The sequence below is a fragment of the Gopherus flavomarginatus genome, chromosome 4, assembly GCF_025201925.1.
Source record: "Gopherus flavomarginatus isolate rGopFla2 chromosome 4, rGopFla2.mat.asm, whole genome shotgun sequence".
In the NCBI taxonomy this organism is placed as follows: Eukaryota; Metazoa; Chordata; order Testudines; family Testudinidae; genus Gopherus; species Gopherus flavomarginatus.
The window spans coordinates 144,306,749-144,326,768 of NC_066620.1; the positions used below are offsets into that span (position 1 = coordinate 144,306,749).

Here is a 20,020-nt window from a genome sequence, read left to right on the forward strand (position 1 = left end):
TCCAAAGTGGCATATTTGAGCAGCTAGTTGTTCAATCACACGTACTCCCAGCCTCTATAAGCAGGCTATAACCAACATCAAATATTTACTAACATCATGTGGAGTCAGTTGGCTCAAAAGTCAAGACACAAAACTGGCAGCATACTTCCCAAGTATGAGAAATGAATGCATAAGTAAGTATTTTCAAAGTTCACAGTGCAATAGCACTATCACTGACCGAAGGGGCCAAGAAACCTTTAGAACTAGGAATGTCTGCCTGCCTGCCTTGGAGTAGGGAGTCAAGATTTGACAAGTGAGAATCTTGAATAGATGATATTTTTAGAGAAATTGTATTCTCAGTTCTAGTCTTCCTAATGAGAGGTAAACTTTTTTGTTAGATTATTTAATCTACACAGTAAAATAGTCAGAATATCCAATGTGGCCAAACCAATGTTCTCTGACTTTTGAACAGCTATTTCTCAACCCTAAAGTTGCACTAAAACTACTCATTTCAGTTAATCCAATCTATCATTTAACTAATACTGAACACAGAGGGGTTTTTTGGTTGATAATTACTGCTATGAATCATTAAAGGCACACAGTTAAAAGAAGTGGATTAAAAACAGTTTCTGGAAGTGTAACTCATAGGAATTGGTTTTAATTTCACAAGGGAATTGATGGCACTTGGCATCTGAAGAGGTGCCAATAGCTTTTTGAGGCTTACAACTCTGCTTTTCTCAGTATCTTTCAGAGGGTCTTCAAGTATTTTAATCGACATACATTACATTTTCAACACCTCTGTGATGTAAGTATTTTACCCTACTATAAAATGGATAGGAGGACCCAGGGAGAGAAAGACAGAAACAGAAAAGCAAAGATGAGTTGACCAGCATACTACAGCAAGCCAGAGACAGACCCAGGAAATGAACCCGGGAGTCCTGGCTCCACATCCCCTTTAACCATTGAACAATACTGACTTTAATAACTTATGAACTTTTAATGTGAATTGATATTTGTAAAAAATTATCTTGAACAGTAATATTGTTTTTGCATGGAAAACACATTCGGCTACAATGCAAGAGTGACACACTTTATTAAAAATCTAGTGTAAGGACACAAAAGATGTGTTAACCACTTAAATGGCATTATGTTTATTTACTTTGAATGAAATAAAAAGATAAATAACACCACACCACCTAAAAAACCAAACTTCAGAATAAAAAATCCAAACATGCAAAATCCAATACCCAACTGAAATAAATAATAATAATAATATAAAAACCTAGTCTGGAAGAACAACATAGCTTTCCTTAATTAGGCAAGAAAAGCGTGGGCTCGATGTTTGCCAGCTTCAATGAGTTATTATTCTGCTTTTATCCTATCTTTAGGATGCACATAACCAGAATCCCCCTTGCAAATAACCAGCGCCTTACCAAATTCACGGCCATGAAAAATGTGTCACAGACCATGAAATTTGGTCTCCCCCTGTGAAATATGGTCTTTTGTCTGCTTTTACCCTATATTATATAAATTCCATGGGGGAGACTAGCGTTTCTCAGATTAATGGTCCTGACCCAGAAGGGAGATCACAAGTTATTTTAAGGGGATCACAGTATTGCCAACCTTATTTCTGCGCTGCCTTCAGAGCTGGGCGGCCAGAGAGTGGTGGCTACTGGCCAGGCCCCCAGCCAGCAGCCGGGAAGAAGTAAGAGTGGCCATACTATACCATGCGATCCTTACCTCTGGAATACTAGAGGGAACTCTGCAGGGACCACCACCAGCAATACAGGCAGGACGTAACTTACTACTCAAACCCCCAACATAACATAACCCCTCAACAACATAACACACAAGACAATGACTTAACACTAAGATAAACATACATCAGCATCTATTGGTGGAGATACTGTTTATACGGATCATTCAGAAGTCAATTTGTTTCCATTACTTTAACACAGGGGTGGGCAAACTACAGTCCCCGGGCTGGATCTGGCCTGCCAGCTGTTTTAATCTGGCCCTCGAGCTCCCGCTGGGGAGCAGGGTCTGGGGCTTGCCCTGTTCCGGTGCTCCAGCTGGGAAACAGGGTTGGGGGCCACTCTGCACAGCTCCCAGAAGCAGTGGCATGTCAAACCCTCCAGCTCATACACACAGGGGCAGCCAGGGGACTCTGCATGCTATCCCTGCCCCAAGTGCCACCTCCGCAGCTCCCACTGGCTGGGAACCATGGCCAATGGGAGCTGCAGGGGCAACGCCTGCGGATGGGGCAGCAGGCAGTAGAGCCGCCTGGCCGTGCCCCCATGTAGTAGGGGACATGCCGTTGCTTCTGGGAGCCGCTTGAGGCAAATGCCACCCAGGAGGCCTGCACTCCTGAGGCACCACCCCATGCCCCAATCCCACACCCCAGCCCTGATCCCACTCCCCTCCCACCCTCTGAACCCACCGGTCCCAGCCTGGAGCACCCTCCTACAGCCCAAACCCCTCATCCCCAGTCCAACCTCAGAGTCTGCACCCCCAGCCTGAGCCCTCAACCCCCACTCCACTCCCCGCCCTAGCCCAGAGCCCCCTCCTGCAACCTGAACTCCTCATTTCTGGCTCCCACCCCAGAGCCCACACCCCTAGCCAAGAACCCTCACCCCCAATGTCGTGAGCGTTCATGGCCTGTCATACAACTTCCATACTCGAATGTGGCCCTCAGGCCAAAAAGTTTGCCCACCCCTGCCTTAACACATACTGCTTCCACTAGCCTACAGACTATTTGTGGGAATGGATCCACATTTAACTCATGAATGTCCAAGCACATTCCATTCATATAGGGTTTGTTTTCTCAAAAAGGATAATATTAAAGAGTTATTAAAAAGTTGTTGCAGTCATAATACTAAGTTACTAAAATACTTCTTGTAGAAATTAGTGTTTTCTGGAACATTTTCTTTTTTAAAAGCCAATTTTTATTTAAACTAGAGTTTCTGGGTTACTCTTGTAGAAAATGAACCAATGCTGCTTCCATCAATTAAAAAATAATAATAATAAATTATCAAGTTATTTGACTATAGAAAGAACTTAAAAAAACAACAAAACTTTTACTTTAAAGAAACTACAACTAATGAAGTCTGATGGTTTATTCTATCTTAAATTATATTATTTAATTGTAATACTATAGTGATAAGTAAGTCATTTAAGGAGTTCCTATGAATTGAACTCTATGACAGACCTCTAAAATAGGTGGCACATATTCACAAAAGAGAATTTTAAATTCTTAGAACATTTATACAATGACTTCAAAAGGTAAGTGAAAAGAAAACCTACAAGAAGGAATGAACACAGATAAAGTACCTTAAAATCAAGATAAAACAGTCTAGTTTCATGAAAGCCAAACTAACAATTCACTTTGAAATTCTCTACATGCCACGCCTCATGAAAAATAAAGCTTTAAGTCTGTTTAAATCCAAAATATATACAACTGTTACAAGAGTACAAATTATATGGTTCATGAACAAACATATATCTGTACATTTGATCTAGAGATGTACTGAATATGAACACTTTAAAAGTACTACACCTTTAGACTGTATTTGTGTGCATTATCCAAAATAACAGGCACCAAATCTTCAGCAGGTTCCCCATTTTCGTCAGCCATACCAGGTGGGTACCAAGAAAGGGCTATGACACCTAAGATATAAAACATGAGCTTGAGTTATGCCACCAAACACAACATTATGCCTTCTAAAAGTTCAAAAAACAGAAATGTGTACATGAAAGGCATAAATATCATGTTCACGTATAACAGTTTATATAGCTAACTGAGTAACTGTCATTTCTAAGTAAGACTGGCATTCGATACAAAATATATGTAAATATTTCTTACAACCAGGAACAATATAAAAGTATGGTTTGAAAAATATATATTTTTTTAATGAAACCAGCAAAGGGCAAGGCTTTCAAATAACTTAGATATATGCAGCTACACACCTAATTTGACTATGCAATTACTGCAGATGAGCACACAAACATTAAAGTTGCATGCAGATAGTCAAATAAGCAAGGTACAGAAATAGCTACGGTGGAATTTTAAGTGCCTGGTACAATTCCCTCCCATTCCTCTGAGTGATGTTAAATGCAACAGTATATTTACTAACTAAAAGCCTTAGTTATTACATAAAGGTTACACTACCCATGATCTCTGCACAATATTCTTATTGATGGACTGTCACAGGTTGCCTTTTGATCAAGGTAAAAGATGGCACATGGGCCTAACTTTGTAGACACAGCCAGTGGACCATAAATCATATGGTCCATAGACAACAAAGATCTGAAAATAATAATAATTACTTACAGAAAACCAGCCATAAATTGATTTGGCACAAGAGTCTTTTCAATAACATTTATTCCTGTACTTAATATTTTAAAAACATTTTGAATAGCACTGTATATTTTACGGAAATGCAAGTAAATTTTTAATTCCACTGGAAATGCTAACACTAACATAAAATAACTAGATCATTTCATTCTGTTCCCATTAAAGACAATAGCAAAGTTTCCGGAGTTTAACTGGATTAGATCAGACCCACTATCTCATGACAAATAAGTTATGTCACTATTATAAGACTCAGTTAATGCATGGGTTATGCATAGTTCTGTATAAATCACTGACTACTGGTATCCAGGCTAAAGTTTAAATAAAAATCTGTGATGAGTAAATCTAGAAATTACCAGATAATTACCTAGAAAATTCCCACAGGAATCTAGCAGAGGAGTGTTTTCTGGTCCATCTGAAGAGCCATTCCCTGCCCTCCCCCCCCCAAACAAAAACAACGTTTAGACTTTAGATAGGTTTCAGAGTAGCAGCTGTGTTAATCGGTATCCGTAAAAAGAACAGGAGTACTTGCGGCACCTTAGAGATGAACACATTTATTTGAGCGTTAGCTTTCATGGGCTACAGCATAGCTATGCATCCGAAGAAGTGGGCTGTAGCCCAGAAAAGCTTATGCTCAAATAAATTTGTTAGCCTCTAAGGTGCCACAAGTACTCCTGCTCTTTTTGAGACTTTACACAGATTCCTTAAGAAATAAGTCAAATTGAAGTGGACAGTATAATAAGATTGCCAATAGTCCAGGATTTCACCAGGAGGAAATCATAGCATATGCACACTGTACAAGTCCACAAACAGGACTGCCAGTAGCACTATCGTGAAACAATTCAATTTCAGAGACCAATGCAACAGCAATCTCCTTCTCCCGTCTTGTTCTTCCAACTGTACCAAACACCTAAAAGACTACACTTTCAGGTTTTTCTAGCTCTTCCTTCTTCAAGGAAAAACCAACAGTCATGACACAGAATCCTTTGAAAAAAAAATGTTCATGAAATTATTCCTCAGTTATAAGGCTCAGGAAAAATGCCCTAATTTTTTAATTAACAGAGAAATATGGCACTAGTTGCTGCTGAATATGAAAAAAAGTCAAAGGACGGAAATATACTATCCGCAAACTTATTTGTACATTCGAGAAAAATACCACCCCATGTTGCTTAAAAAAAGTACATCTGATATGCATATTGTCAAAAGTAAAAAAAAATAAGTGTCAGAGAAGCTGAGACAGAATACATTAGCTAAAGATGACTTGCACTTGAACAGAACTTTGAAATAATCTGTGTTTCTGAAATGCAGTGGGACAACAACTGCTGGGATTTACAGACATGTATTAAAGTTATTATACATGAATGACATTAGTTCACAGAAGGAGAGTGGGTACCATACCTAAAAGATTTCATACACTCTAATGAGATAAAATTTTGAGTGAAGAGGACTTTACAGAAGAATGTGTATGGAAACTAACCCCCAAACATAAAAATACAAGTACAAGTAGGAACATACTACCAACCTCCAAGCTCGGAAAATGATATTTGAGTGCATGACATTTAGGAGATTAAACCAGCAACAAAATCTAATAGAATAGGAATAATACAACGTGCAACTAACTGCACATAAACTGGTCAGATATCAAGTTGAGACATGGTTGAGAAAATCGTGGAGGATAATGAATATACAGTAATTCCATCATCAGACATTTGCATGCTGCTAAATAAAAAAAAAAAGAAGAAATGGAAAACAAAATAAATCCAGTATGTTTCAATGGCCACATTATAGAAATAAGAGAAATCCAGCTTAAGTGAAGCCAACAGAAAAGGATAAATATGATAAGAAAAATTTAAGACGGAAAGTAAAAGGACATGAGGAGAGCACATAGATAAGCATATAAGAATAATAAATTCTCAAAATATACTTGGAACAGGAAGCCTGCAAAAAAAAAAATCAGTGGGTACACTGGACGTTAAGGTACATAAGGAACAACTGAGGAAAAAGACAGCTTCTCTGCGCTGCTCTGATTTATGTTTTTGTATCAGTCTTCACCCCTGAGGTTGTTAAGAAGTTACTTACTACAGATCTTCTCTTCACAGGTTAAAAAAAAAAGAGAAGCACTCTTGGAGACTGAAGTGGCAAAGGGAGGAACAAACTAAAAAAGTAAATAGCAGCAAGCCACTTGAACATGGTACTCATTCTAGAGATCTGAAAGAATTTAAGGTTCAAGTGACTGAATATTTTTGTTAGCAGCTCAATCTCACTAAAATCAGACACTGACAGAGGATAGCAAAAGTTGCACCTATTAGGCATACCCATGAATTATAAACTAGTGAGATACATTTCAGAACCATGTAAATTAATTGAAATAAAGAGTTATAAAATATCTAGCAGAACTATGTGATAAGGATGAACCTTGTAAAGAAAAATTCTGCCTCTCCAATCTTCTGGAATTCCTTGACCACAACAGTAGATAACAGAACTGATTAAAGCCAATTTTTTTAACTAAGTCTGTTTGAAAGCATAAAGGCTCACATAAAAGGCTAGTAAGAAAACTAAGGCCAGATGAAAAGTACTGTGATGGATTAGAGACTAAGAGACAAATAATGGGAATAATGGTTAATTCCGCAGCACAGGAAAAGGTGAACAGTATCCCAAACATCCATACTAGGATTGATGTTTATCGTAGCAATTCATGTTCCACAAAAGCAAGTGAACTCTGAAATAAAATGAAATTATTAGAGATAGTCAAGACTAGACAGAACCAAGAGAAAATTCAGAGGAAGCTTATATAGGTGTATCAGCAATGTACACTGAAAGAAATAATTTAAACTATTCATGCACACTGTTGAGTCCTAAATCAACTGTAATTACTCAGCAAAAAGAAGAATGCACCAAGTCTTGTCTACACGAGAAATTTCTTCCTAATGTTCTCCACCAATTCATTTTTACTGGAAGTAAAGATTATGGCCTGAAGTTTAAAGGATTATACCTTATAAAATTGTAGACAAGGCGAAAATTGTTGCCAGTGTTTTCATCACTTTGACAGAGTGAGAGAAAACATCACTGTGCTTACAATCTCAGCAGCAACCTGCCCACACTAGTGCTCCCACTGTTGCTAACACCAACGGAGCTGTCCCAGTGTTAGTAAAAACAGAAAATTTAAGTTTCTTAAAAAACAAAAACATCACTGGTATGAAAATAGCAATCTTTGTTCAATACGCAGCTGTGGTCAAAAAAGCTAACAATATTAGGAAGTATGAAGATATTCGGATGGAAAATATTCACGAAAACATTATAATGGCATTATACCAATTGACAGGAAGTCTTCACTTTGAATACTGTGGTCATGTCTGGTCAAACAATATAGCTGTGGAAACAGAAGGGGGTTCAGATGCAAATGATAAAATAATCAGAAGCATATTGAAATCCAAAAAAGGAAAAACAGAAAAGATTCTGACTGCCTAGTTTACAGACAAAATAAATAAGGAGGACTATAATAGAGGTATATAAAATGGAGAATGGCATAGGAAAGTTAAGCTGAGTGCTCCTAGTTATGTTCTCCCTCTCATTTAATATAAAAACTGGGGACATACAATGAAACTCATTAATAAATTTTAAATTTAAGAGATAAAAGGACATACTGGTCTATAAGTTAAAAGAAAAGTTAACCTACAGTACAACCTATTCTACCAGGCATTAATGTTGTCAAGAGCTTAACAAGTTTCACAGGAGCATTGGACATGTATATGCATAGTAAGAATATCCACAGTTACAAAGTACAGGAGGAAAATTGTACAAGGGATATAATCCCTCACAAATCAGGGCATAAAACAATTATTAGGTGATAGCGGTTGGCTAGAATGTTCCTCTGTGGACAGATTATTCCATAATTGCCTATTAAGAGATTTCTTGAACCAGCCTCTGAAACTGTGACTCAGAAACACTTCGATGCCAACTGGCAATGCAATAATAAGAATACACTGATCCTGGTACATAAATTCTGGTTCACCAAAGAACATCGTGTGAAATCATAAATGAAAGCCAGGATCAACCATGTTGGTCAATAGTATTGTTGTGAAACTTCTAGACAGATTCTATATAAGAGTGTGTGTGTGTAATGTATGTTTTAAAATCTATTCAGCAGTCCCTCTGGCATGTAAATTAAGCACTAAGTTAATGCAATGGACAGTCATTTACAAAGGCAATGGGGGTTCTAAAAATCAACAAGGAGGCAGTACACTGTCTGTCGGGGGACAGATGAACTTTGGGGGATAGAAGGAAAAGGCAAAGAGACACCGCTTTACCTTGCATGTAGGAAGTAAACAAACCACAGTTACATTTATGAAACCAGGATCTTTTCCTATCTTGGTGGAAGACTCTGCAAGAGACTATGGGTGTGAGAAACGTATTTAGACTGGAAGTTAGTATGTTAAATTTAGTCTCTACAAAGTGTGTTATAGTTGTTTTATATGTAACCTTATGTTTCCGTTATCTTTAGTCATTATTACTTGAACATTTGATAATAAACTTATGTTGTTTTCATTATAAATGTAGCTCAGTGCTGTGACATTAACAAAAGTACTAATCCTAAATAGGATCACACAAGCTGGTGTGTCCAGTATTCCCTTGTGGGCAGCAAACCTAGGATTTCTGTAAGTATTCAGTGGATAAGGGGCTGCTTCAAAGGGGTGGACTGGGGTGCATCTCTTGTTAAACTAGGAAAAGTAAGGCCAAGTCTGGAGAGACTGTTTGGGTGGCTCACAGGCTGGAGATGTGAGGGAGCTGACACCCAGGTAAACACAAGCAAGTCTTCCTCTCATGAGGTAGGGGTAATAAGGTGACACTTGATCCTAGATTGCCTGAGAACCATTACAGAAACATCTAAGACTGATCTTCTCTACTTGATAGACATCATATCCACTGTAAAAATGCCTATATCTGTATTTTTCTATTTTGTACACTACACAGAGTACTGTTAAACAAGTAAACAAATAATATAAAATTCCTTCATCTAAAACACCTATAGATATAGCCCCCAATCCTGCATCTGCTCTGAGCAGGTGTATCTGTATGAAGCAGCTTGGTAGACCAGAGATTAAGTTAGGGATTGAACATAAAGTACAAAGTCACTTGTTAAAAACAGAAGTTCCCATGAAGTTATCATTGACACAAATCTCCCGCGCACAGAAAAAGAAAATACCAAAATTCTCTTACATTTCAATATCTAGAGAAAACAAAGAAGGTAAACAGTTCTGTTTACACAAGTATCTGAGGTCAAACAAATGACTACTATGCCAAAAATAAACAAACATTACCAACAGAGGCTGAACGCATTTGTTGCATGTGGGCTTCTATGACAGAAGGGTCTTTAGAGCTGTAAATTCCAAGTTCAGGATAAAAACTGGAAGCAATATCATCTGGAGGATGGTGTCTTCCCTTTGGGTAATTGTTTGCAATTTTGGAATCCCAATGTGGCACCAGTGGATGGTTCCAGTGAATATATTTACCATTATACCGTGGATTCCCAAACCAGCTGTAGTAGAACACATGAAAGTTATAATTAGGGGAAGGCAATTCCTCTTCCAACTTTCTTACAGAGGCCATAGATGTTTTAATGCTATTTAATGCAATACTGTGCAAATTATTGGTGTGTGTTACACTATCCTCCTTGGCAGCAGTTAGGGGACTGTGTTTATTTTCTAAGAGTGTTGTCCGTTGTTGAAGTTCCGGTAGGAGACCAAGTCCAAATGGATCCCCAAAACCAGCTCTGTCAGGTCTCAGAGTCTTCAAAGCCATCATCATGGAGCAAATGAACAAAATAAAAAGCAACAAAATAATGCATGTTCTTCTGTGAAATCTTGCCATGATGTCATAGTTCAGCGTCCAAACAACAGGTTTCCAGCTACAACTGGTCAAGAAAAAAATATTTTTAAATCAGATTTCTTGTCACCTATCAATTCAACGATATTAAGCACTTCATAAAATTTCTAAAGAAGAGATTTAGGAATAAACATAACTAATTTCTAAAAATACACTATGTTTACACATTCTTGTACATATTGCCTTTGCTGGGAAAAATAAGACAAAATCAACACATACATTCTCAGAGAGCATGCAGACATGTTTTAGTGAATCATGAGGTGATGCTTCACACCATCCAAGGATTACACATTTTAACATCCTACTTTTCAATTGGCTTCCTGGTTTTCTCAAACTGCCACTAAACCCTATGAAATGCGAATTCTGGTTACACTATTTCCAAGCCACTGCTCTGTGCTTACCCTGTGTCACTGACAGAAACACCATAATATAGCTGTGATTTTTTATTTTGTGCACTTGATACTCCTGGGGGAATTCTATGTCACTGTGCATGCACAGAATTCATGTCTCCTGTAGATTTTTTTCCCCTTGCAAAATACTACATTCTGCTGAAGAGGCCCTGCAATTACATCCACCAGTGGCCGCTGTAGGACCTAAAGAGAGAGCAGCTGGCTCAGGGCCAGAGCAGTCAGTCCTGGAGAGGATGCTTTACGCACAGCCACCTGTCCCCACAGGCAAGGGAAGAGGCATGAGATATTGGGGGGGATGACAGACTGCAGGGCACCCGGAGATGCTGGGGGTCACATTGACTGGGGCTCAGAAGGGTTGGGGAGACAGACTGAGGCAGGGGCATAGCAACTACTGGGGTGACAGCACTGAGCCAGGAGCTTAATGGGAGTGGGAGGTGGAGGGTCACATGGGATCAAAGGGGTAGCTGAGTGGCAGTGCAGGGACACATAGGAATGGGGGAGAAGGGTGTAGTGACAGATGGGGACAGGAGTAAGGAGGTTGCTGAGTGGAAGGCGCAGGTACACACGGGACAGGGGCAGATGTGCCTGACTGAACTGGAGAGACTAGGGGTCAGCCAGGGTCTGCATGGGCGAGGTGCCCCAACTCCCTAACAATCTTCCCTCCTCCCAAAAAATGTTCCACCCTTCTCCCACTCACACCCAACAATTCTCCAGATTCACTCCCAGGCTCCTTTCCAGTAATTACTTCCCTCTCGCTCAGTTCCTCCATTACCCCTGACTCCCTCAAGCAAAGGCCTCTGCACTTCTTCTGAGGGGTGCAGATAAAGGGTGTGGAAAATAAGTTTCTGTATTGTAGTTTAGATGAATTATGCAAAGTTCTGTATTAATAAGCCTGGTAAGGAATCTATGTGTCAAAAACACATTTCTTGAATCTTTTTTGTTGTCTGTATTGTAACAGAGATACTTGTTAACAGGTATTTTGAAATAAACCAAAATAACTGAAACCGGCATGAATATATTGCATTATTTCAACAGATAAGATATGCAGAATTTTAAAACATTGTGCACAGAATTTAGGTTTTTGGCACAGAATTCCCACAGGAGTAAACATACACATTTCAGACTCTGGATTGTAAACTTGGGACACTGACCCTCTTATTGTATGGATTTTTACAGTGCTTTGCTCAATGGCTTCCGGATCCTAACTGGAACTTGGAGATATCATAACTTGGCAACTGACTATTAACTGTTATATAGACAACCCCATCACAGGACTTTATCAGTGAAAATGGCTGTTCAACTTGTAAATGAACCTTCCTGCACTGTTTCAAGAGGATACTTCATCACTGGTAAATCCCCGGGATTTAAACTGCTTTTGCAATTTATTGACGTTCATTTCAGTTATTGAGTTTGTTGTAATCATATTTACTTTGTGTATTGACACATGGTGTTGACAATTTGTATTTTAATGGTCATAAAGCTTTAACTTTTTAAATTTCAACATCCACTGTTATTAAATAATTGTCAGGCCCTCCTTACTTTCTGACCTGCCCATAATTTCTCAACTGTGAAATTTTAAATCTCTAAAAATTGACAAAAAAATGCTTAAAATCCATCCCAACATGTGCAATTGTGAAGAATGTGAAATAAAAAATTAAAAAATACTTAAAAAGGAAGCAATTGATATTATCTGTTGAAATTCTAAAATAAAAATAGAATTCTACCAAGCCTTATTATAATGCATTTTGCCTTGGAATGCAGCTGCACACATTACTGACAACAGGTAAAAAATAAGTTCATGGAGGTGACTGAGTTTCACTAGAAACAAAATTGGTGACTCAACTCCTGAAGTCTCAAACATTTGTGAGAGTTGTTCCAGTTTCTTCCTCCTGGTCTGGGGAGTAGGGCTTAGATATGGGACTCAAAATATTTGAAATCTACTGAAGTTAATCTCCTTTAGCTACTCCTACTATAGACAAAGAAACTGAAACATCTCTCATTCCATAAGGACTCGGCAAAATCTGACATTTTCTACGTGCATGATTGTGTAATCTATATTTCACTAGTCTCTCTTTCTCCAAAACTTTTACATACCTACTTTACTCACAGCTTTCTAAACTCCTATATATGAAAAAGCTATTTTTTACCAAATCTTCAGAGACTGCAGACATAAAAGCCACTTTTTCCTCTACTACCATTTGTGTCCTGCAATAATAATTTCCATATGGCTTTCATATTACTCACTCTTGCCTCTCATCATGAGAGGAAATCCATGGTTCTTGTTCCTACAAGGTTAATGTAACTTTACCCCTTTTTAATAACTCTCAAGCACAATCTTTTTTGTTGTCTCATAAATATGTGGGTAAAAAAATGCATTAAAAATAAGGCCTGAAAATTCTGAGTTTTTTCAGCTTGTTTTATTCATTTAGGTATTGCCTAATTTGTTCTTCCTAGAAGAGTCTATGATTGTGAAACTAGTAGTATCATGAGATCCGTTTTCATTTGCATGGTATCTGGGATTACTTGAACTTCAGCACCACAGCTGAAATCAGCCATTGGCAATTTTATCTTTGTGCTCCTCTGAGTAGGTTTAGATGACACACAAAGAGTAAAAACAACAGTAGTTTGAGTAGGAGAGTGCCATATTTTCATTTCTGGTCAAAAAAATTAAAACAATTCATAATATAATTATAACACTGTTCTTTCTGTTCCACCCAGTTCCTCTCTCCTCCCTCCTTCCCTGCCAAAAGGCTATACCACAAAGCAAAGTTATGTATTTTTATACTGTAGACAGAATGCAAACATTATTTTTTGATTAAACTGCCCTGGATTCTTAGAGCAAATTGTGGCAGAAATGCCAAGGATCCAACAATGTGAAATATTTTATTGTATTCAGACATGGTAGTGTCCCAGGCCTGCAAAGGCTTCAATACATTCATTGATTATACAGCAGAAGGGACCACCATGATCACCTAGTCTGGCCCCCTTAGGTAATTCAGCAAATAATAGGCCATGTTAAATCCTCTTTGAACCAGAACGTCCAAAATCCGACCTTTATTTAAAAACTGCCAGTGACGGCGAAGCCACTCCATTACCCCCTTAAAACTGAGCTCCTGGGGCGACGGGCGGTACAGACACACAGAGAGGCCACGGGTCCCAGCACGGCACGTCCAGGCGCTGGTCAGCCCCAAAAATGTTGGCCGGGGGTGTGTGTGTCACTGCGCTGCGCACCATCCTCACTCGCAGGCCAGCCAGGTCCCGCACAAGGGGCGCGCAGGGGCTGGGTCGGAGCAGCCGCCCTGCGGCACCATCCCCCCCGCGCCCGGCCGGGCAGAGCATGGCCCCACCCCCGCGGCCGAAGCGGCGCTGCGAGCAGGGGCCCTGGGGGGCTCCCGCTTACTCACCCGTCCAAGGCGGGGGCGCGGCCCTACAGCGTAGGGAAGGGGAAGCGGCAGCGCTCCGCCTAGCGGCTACTCGCGGGCGCGAGGCAGCTGGTGTCCGCACCAGGGCCTCCTGGAGCAGTGGAGGATGCGGGGTTATCATGGGCTGAACCAAGTCAGTTCGGATCTTGTGCCCTAAACTGTTATTGAGCATGCGCAGTAACTACCGGCGACATTTCTGCCCTGATTTAAGCCGAAGGAGTCCAGGACCGTCACAGTTGGCCGCTGAACATGCGCAGTAATACCCGCTGAATCCTCTGCCCGCACTAGGGATTCCGAACGTGCTCCCTGCTGCGAAGGGTAGAGGCGGGGAAGCTGCCAGAGTTGTGCAGCGGGCGGTGAACTGCGTGCAGGGGCTGTTCAAACACCTGTGGCTGGGGAAGGGGAGAGGTTCATGCGGATGGACAAAATCAGGGACAGGGTTGCAGCGTGGGTGAAGAACGGGGTAAAGAGGCAGTGGCAAGCAGGCAGGGGCAGAGGGGATAAGAGTTACCCCAAATTGGGTGAGCCAGCTGCCCTGTTTGCAAAAATAGGGTGTGGCTGGAAGCGGGGCTTCTTCCCTAGCAGCAGGACGTTAGGGCTGAGCAGCGGCTTGTCAGGGCTGGGTTTGGAAAGGCACCCTATAGCCTAATGCCTAAACAAGGCAGATCTGATATGATGTGTTAAGCTAGTAAAGGAGACTTGATTCATGAAATATTTTATAAACTCCTATAATCCTCAGAAATTCTTAATTTTAAAGAGGAGGTCAGACTAGACCAGGGTGGGCAAACTTTTTGGGCCGAGGGCCACATCTGGGTGGGGAAATTGTATGCAGGACTGGGGCAGGGGGTTGGGGTGCAGAAGGGAGTGCAGGGTGTGGGAGGGTGTGGTGTGCATGAAGGGGCTCAGGGCAAGGAATTGGGGCAGAGGAAGGATGTGGGGTCTATAAGGGGGTTCGGGGATTGGGGTGCACAGGGGTGCAGGAAGTGGTGCGGGCCAAGGGATATGCTGGCCATCTCTTCCTGCAGCCCCCATTGGCCTGGAGCAGCTAACCGCAGCCAATGGGAGCCGCGATTGGCTGCACCTGCAGACATGGCAGGTAAACAAACAGGCCCGGCCTGCCAAGGTGCTTACCCTGGTGGGCCGTGGGCCAGAGGTTGCCTGTCCCTCTTCTAGGTGTTTGCAAATTGATTGCTTAGTTATTTACTCCATTATCTTTCTGGGTACTGAAGTTAAGATGACTGGGCTGTAATTCCCCAGGTAGTCCTTATTTTCCTTTGTGTATTTTGGCACTATATTTGCCCTTTTCCAGTCTTCTGGAATCTCTTCCGTCTTCCATGACTTTTCAAAGATAATCACTAATGGCTCAGATATCTCCTCAGTCAGCTCTTTGAGTATTCTAGGATGTATTTCATCAGCCCTGGTGACTTGAAGACATCTAATGGTCTAAGTAATTTTTAACTTGTTCTTTCTCCATTTTAGCCTCGGATTCTACCTTGTTTTCACTGATATTCATGATGTTAAACATCTAATTTCTACTAAGCTTTTTGGTGAAACCCGAAACAAAAAAGTCATTTAGCACTTCTGCCATTTCCACATTTTCTGTTATTGTTCCACCTCGCCTCCCTCCATTGAGGAATAGACATATCATGTCCTGGATCTTCCTCTTGTTTCTAATGTATTTGTAAAAGTAGCAAAGAGCCCTGTGGCACCTTATAGACTAACAGACATTTTGGAGCATGAGCTTTCGTGGGTGAATATCCACTTCATCGGATGCATGTATGTGTAGAATGTTTTCTTGTTACCCTTTATGTCTCTAGCTGGTTTAATCTTGTTTTGTGCCTTGGCCTTTCTAATTTTGTCCCTGCATTCTTCTGTTATTTGTTTATATTAATCCTTTGTAATTTGGTCTAGTTTCCACATTTTTAGGACTCTTTTTTGAGTTTCAGATCATTGAAGATCCTGGTTAACCCGGGTAGTCTCTTGGCATACTTCCTATCTTTTCTATGCAGTGGGATAGTTTGCTCTTGTGCCCTTAATAATGTCTCTTTGAAAAACTGCCAACACTCTTGTCTGGTGATAAATCTTTAACTGTAAAGATTTCCTCTGTGATCACAGCCTCTATCATCTTGGTAGCCACACGTGATGTAAACCTTATCTTTTACTAAATATGTGCTCCCAGGAAGCTTTTAACTTACTAGCACCACCTTTTCTCTTATACTTTTCTTATGATATGATGGCAATATTAATTAATTCATGATTGCGATGTCCTCAAAAGTGTAATGGCAGTCCAATAGGCTTCAACTAAAATGTTTAAAACTCACTTAAAACACTGCATTGTTTTGTCTCTGCACACTTACAGAGTTCAGGGCTGATCACATGGCTCAGAAACATCCAGACAGACTGCAGCAATTTCTGTATTTGTTTCTGAACTACATAGGATGTCTTCATTGTGACCAAACAACCTATCAGGTCACTCCCTGTTTACTCACCTAACAGCTGAAGCAGGATCAGACTGGAATTCATAGACTGAAGCAATAGGCAGATTTGGATTTGTGAAGAAAATGAGTGTTTGCCAAGGGTGTTCCACAGTGAATTGGATCAGCCCATCTGCTCTGGACCAGGAGAGTCCTGTCTGCTGCACAGTGGGGGGTAGTGGCTTCATGTGAGGGTGTCTCTCTCTCCCCTCCTATATACCCGGTCTTTGCTGAGCTGGCCAGCTGAGGTGGTAGGACGGGGGGGGAACCTGTCTGTGCTGCTGCCTCTGGGTCAGGAGTGGGAGCTGGCAGAGGCTGCTGGTGTCTGAACAAGCCTTTAGGTTCCTGATCCTGAGTGCTTGCTTAAAGAGACAGCGCGCTGACACAATCACTCAGGCACACAAAAACTCCCCTCAACACACTGTCTTTCAAACACACACTCTGTTTCTCCCCAACACACTCTCTCACAAATGCACACAGACAGTCTATGTCACAAATGGTGACCCTGATGAGCCAGGAATGACCAGAGGGCTGCAGGATGTCCATGGACTCTGCCAAGATGCAGCCCCCAGGTGACAGTGCGAAACCTACCTTCATCCACAGGCTGAGTGCCCTGCACCATGGGCTGCAGCAGCAGCGCAGAATTAAGGGTGGCAATACACTATATATCATGTCACCCTTACTTCTGCGCCATTGCTAGCGGTGGTATTGCCTTCCGAGTTGGGCACCCAGCCTGCAGCCACTGCCCTCCAGCTGCCCAGGCAGTGCTCTCCAGCCCCGGCACCTCTTTCAATACAAATTAAGCACTGGGAGGAGGCAGCTGGAACCAGAGTTGATGGGGGGGGGGGACCAGGGGTGATGGGGTGTGACCATGGGGGCTGGGGCACCAAAATGCAAGTTTGCCCAGGACACCATTTTCCCTAAGGCTGGCCCTGCACCAAGTAGTTCTTTTTCCCCCCTCCACTGAGGACTCACCAGTTGTGAACATTCTGACCATTATGTATAACTCCAAATATGCTGAACAGTTCTGTAGAAGGCCCTCAGAAAAACTGAGAAACCATCTTCTGCACCTTACATATTTCAGAAGGGAGCACCTCAGACAAGATATCATCACATGCTCCCACACAATAGAAGAAAAAAATATCAGGAAACCTACCTGGAGATCATGTAGGAAATCCAAAACAACTGTAAAAATAACAAAAACACTTGATGGCATAGACAGAGAATCTGATGCCATACTAATATGTGGAGAACTAAAATAATTTTTCCATCAACTCCACCTCCAGGAATTCTTTCACAACAAAGATGACACCACCCACAACTACACATCCTCACCAACAGTCATAAAAAAAAATCGTCTGACTGGACACACCACAGGAGATAAAACCACACAATAGATCATTACTTCTTTTTTTTCCTGAAACAGTCAAAGACTGAAATCCCCAATAAACATTGCTGAGAGGATAGCTATACAGTTCCTGAAATCCAAGCATCAGCTAGTGAACAAATCAACAGAAATAGGAGGTGCCACCATAGTCCTTAATGATGACGACTGCTTCAACAAGGCCAACAGACAACTCTGACACCATCTACTATTAAAAACTCAAATAAAATCAAACACTACAATTCTCACAGGAACTTAAAGATACAATCAAATCCTTCCCCTGACAGCTCCAAGAAAAACTCTATGAACCCACCCCAGGGACCTTCTGCATGCTTCCCAAGATACACAAAAAAGGGAACCTAGGCAGAACTATCATATGTGGCCATGGGACTCTTATTGTAGGAATATCAGAACTCATAGAAACCATCCTCAAAGCACTCACTGCACAAAATGGCCAGCTCCCCCCAAGATGCTACTGACTTCCTCCAGAAACTCCATGATGTCAACAGTCTCCCCAAAGACACCATCCTTGTCACCATGGATGTCACCTTATGATACATGCTGGAACTAGGGATGCTGGGAGCTTCACCCTCTGGCTTGAAGTGGTTTCCATCATATACAGAGTTTGCAGTTTGGTTCAATGGCTCTCAGCACCCCTCACTATACAAATAGTTCCAGCACATCTGGTCCTTATACATTAACATCCCTCACTGTGAAAGCATTGCTGCCAAATACCTACAAGATAATGTACACTGCTTGGAAATCCACTCTAAAAACATTGCCAAACTCATCTGTTTCATTCTCACCCACAACTTCATATTTAACAACAAACACTTTGTCCAAGCTTGGGAACAGCTATGGGTACTAGGATGGCGCCCCAATATACCGACCTCCTCATCAGGCACCTCGAGGAAGAATTTCTGGAAAAGTGACCTATGGAACCAACTATATAACTGAGATACTCTGATGATATTTTTATCATTTGGACACACAACCTAAACTCCCTCAGATTTCTACCACAACTTCAACAACAATCATTCATCCATCAAAATTCTCTAGAGTACTCAAACACCATCATCAAGTTCCTGGACGCCACAATCAGTTTCAGCAATGGAATCCTACAAACAACTACATACAAGAAACTCATACATTACCACACTTACCTACATGGATCCAACAACCACCCCAGACACATCAAGAAGTCTGTTACCTACAGCCAGGAAGATTTTTCTCTAAAGAGAAAAACAGGTTATATACCTAAACACACTTAAAACCATCTTCACTAAACAAGGACACTACACAAGAGGAGATTGCGTCTAGGAACTGGCCACCCATATACTTCAGAAAGACCTGCTTCAATACAGAAAAGAAACCCATTGACCTATGGGGTATCATCAAACAATTACAATCCATACTCGATGGGGACCCCATCCTGAAATAAATCTTTCTTGAACTCCCTCTTCTGGCTTCCAAACAACCCCTCAACCTTGTTAAGCTCATCATCAGAAGCAAGCTCCTCACAGACCAGCATACACCATCTCAAAGTGGCACCAGACCCTGCCAGAACAACACAGATATATCTCCAGTTCTATGATGATCAGTACAACCCATAAGCTGAAGATCCACAAGTCCTACACATGCCTATCACAACTTCACCTGAGTAAGGAGGGAAATAGACTTCTAGGATGGAGGCTCGCCAACCTGATTAAGAGAGCTTTAAACTAGAAATTTGGGGGAGATGGTTGGGAGATGTTTGGGAGATCTCCACGCCGGAATTTAACCTTGAGAGGGAAATAAACAAAGTAAGAGGGGATACAGCCGTGGACAGAAGAATTGGCATAAGGAGGAAGGGTAGTGAAGATAACAGACTAACAGGTGATGTTGGTGGTAGAAAGTCTGTGCCTAACAGGGTAAAGAATGTGAGTAAAGCCAAGTGGCAAAAATTAAGATGTCTGTACACTAATGCGAGGAGCCTAGGGAACAAAATGGAGGAACTAGAGCTACTGGTGCAGGAAGTGAAACCGGATATTATAGGGATAATAGAAACATGGTGGAATAGTAGTCATGACTGGAGTACGGGTATTGAAGGCTATGTGCTGTTTAGGAAAGATAGAAAT

General features: G+C 41.2%; 1 protein-coding gene across 4 annotated transcripts in view; it reads right to left on the reverse strand.

The window, feature by feature from the left end:
- Positions 1 to 14,177, reverse strand: part of MANEA (mannosidase endo-alpha) — a 331,890-nt gene extending 317,713 nt beyond the window's left edge. For 2 of the 4 annotated variants that reach the window (XR_007773861.1, XM_050949308.1), the window contains exons 1-3: positions 14,028 to 14,177; positions 9,649 to 10,235; positions 3,536 to 3,645 (exon numbers count right to left, since the gene is read on the reverse strand). Coding sequence is in view for 3 of the 4 variants with exons in the window: in XM_050949308.1 (XP_050805265.1) it covers positions 3,536 to 3,645; positions 9,649 to 10,198 (660 nt within the window). In the remaining variant the exon portion in view is untranslated. The other 2 variants (XM_050949310.1, XM_050949309.1) reach the window with 2 other exon arrangements.
- Positions 14,178 to 20,020: the final 5,843 nt, after the last annotated feature.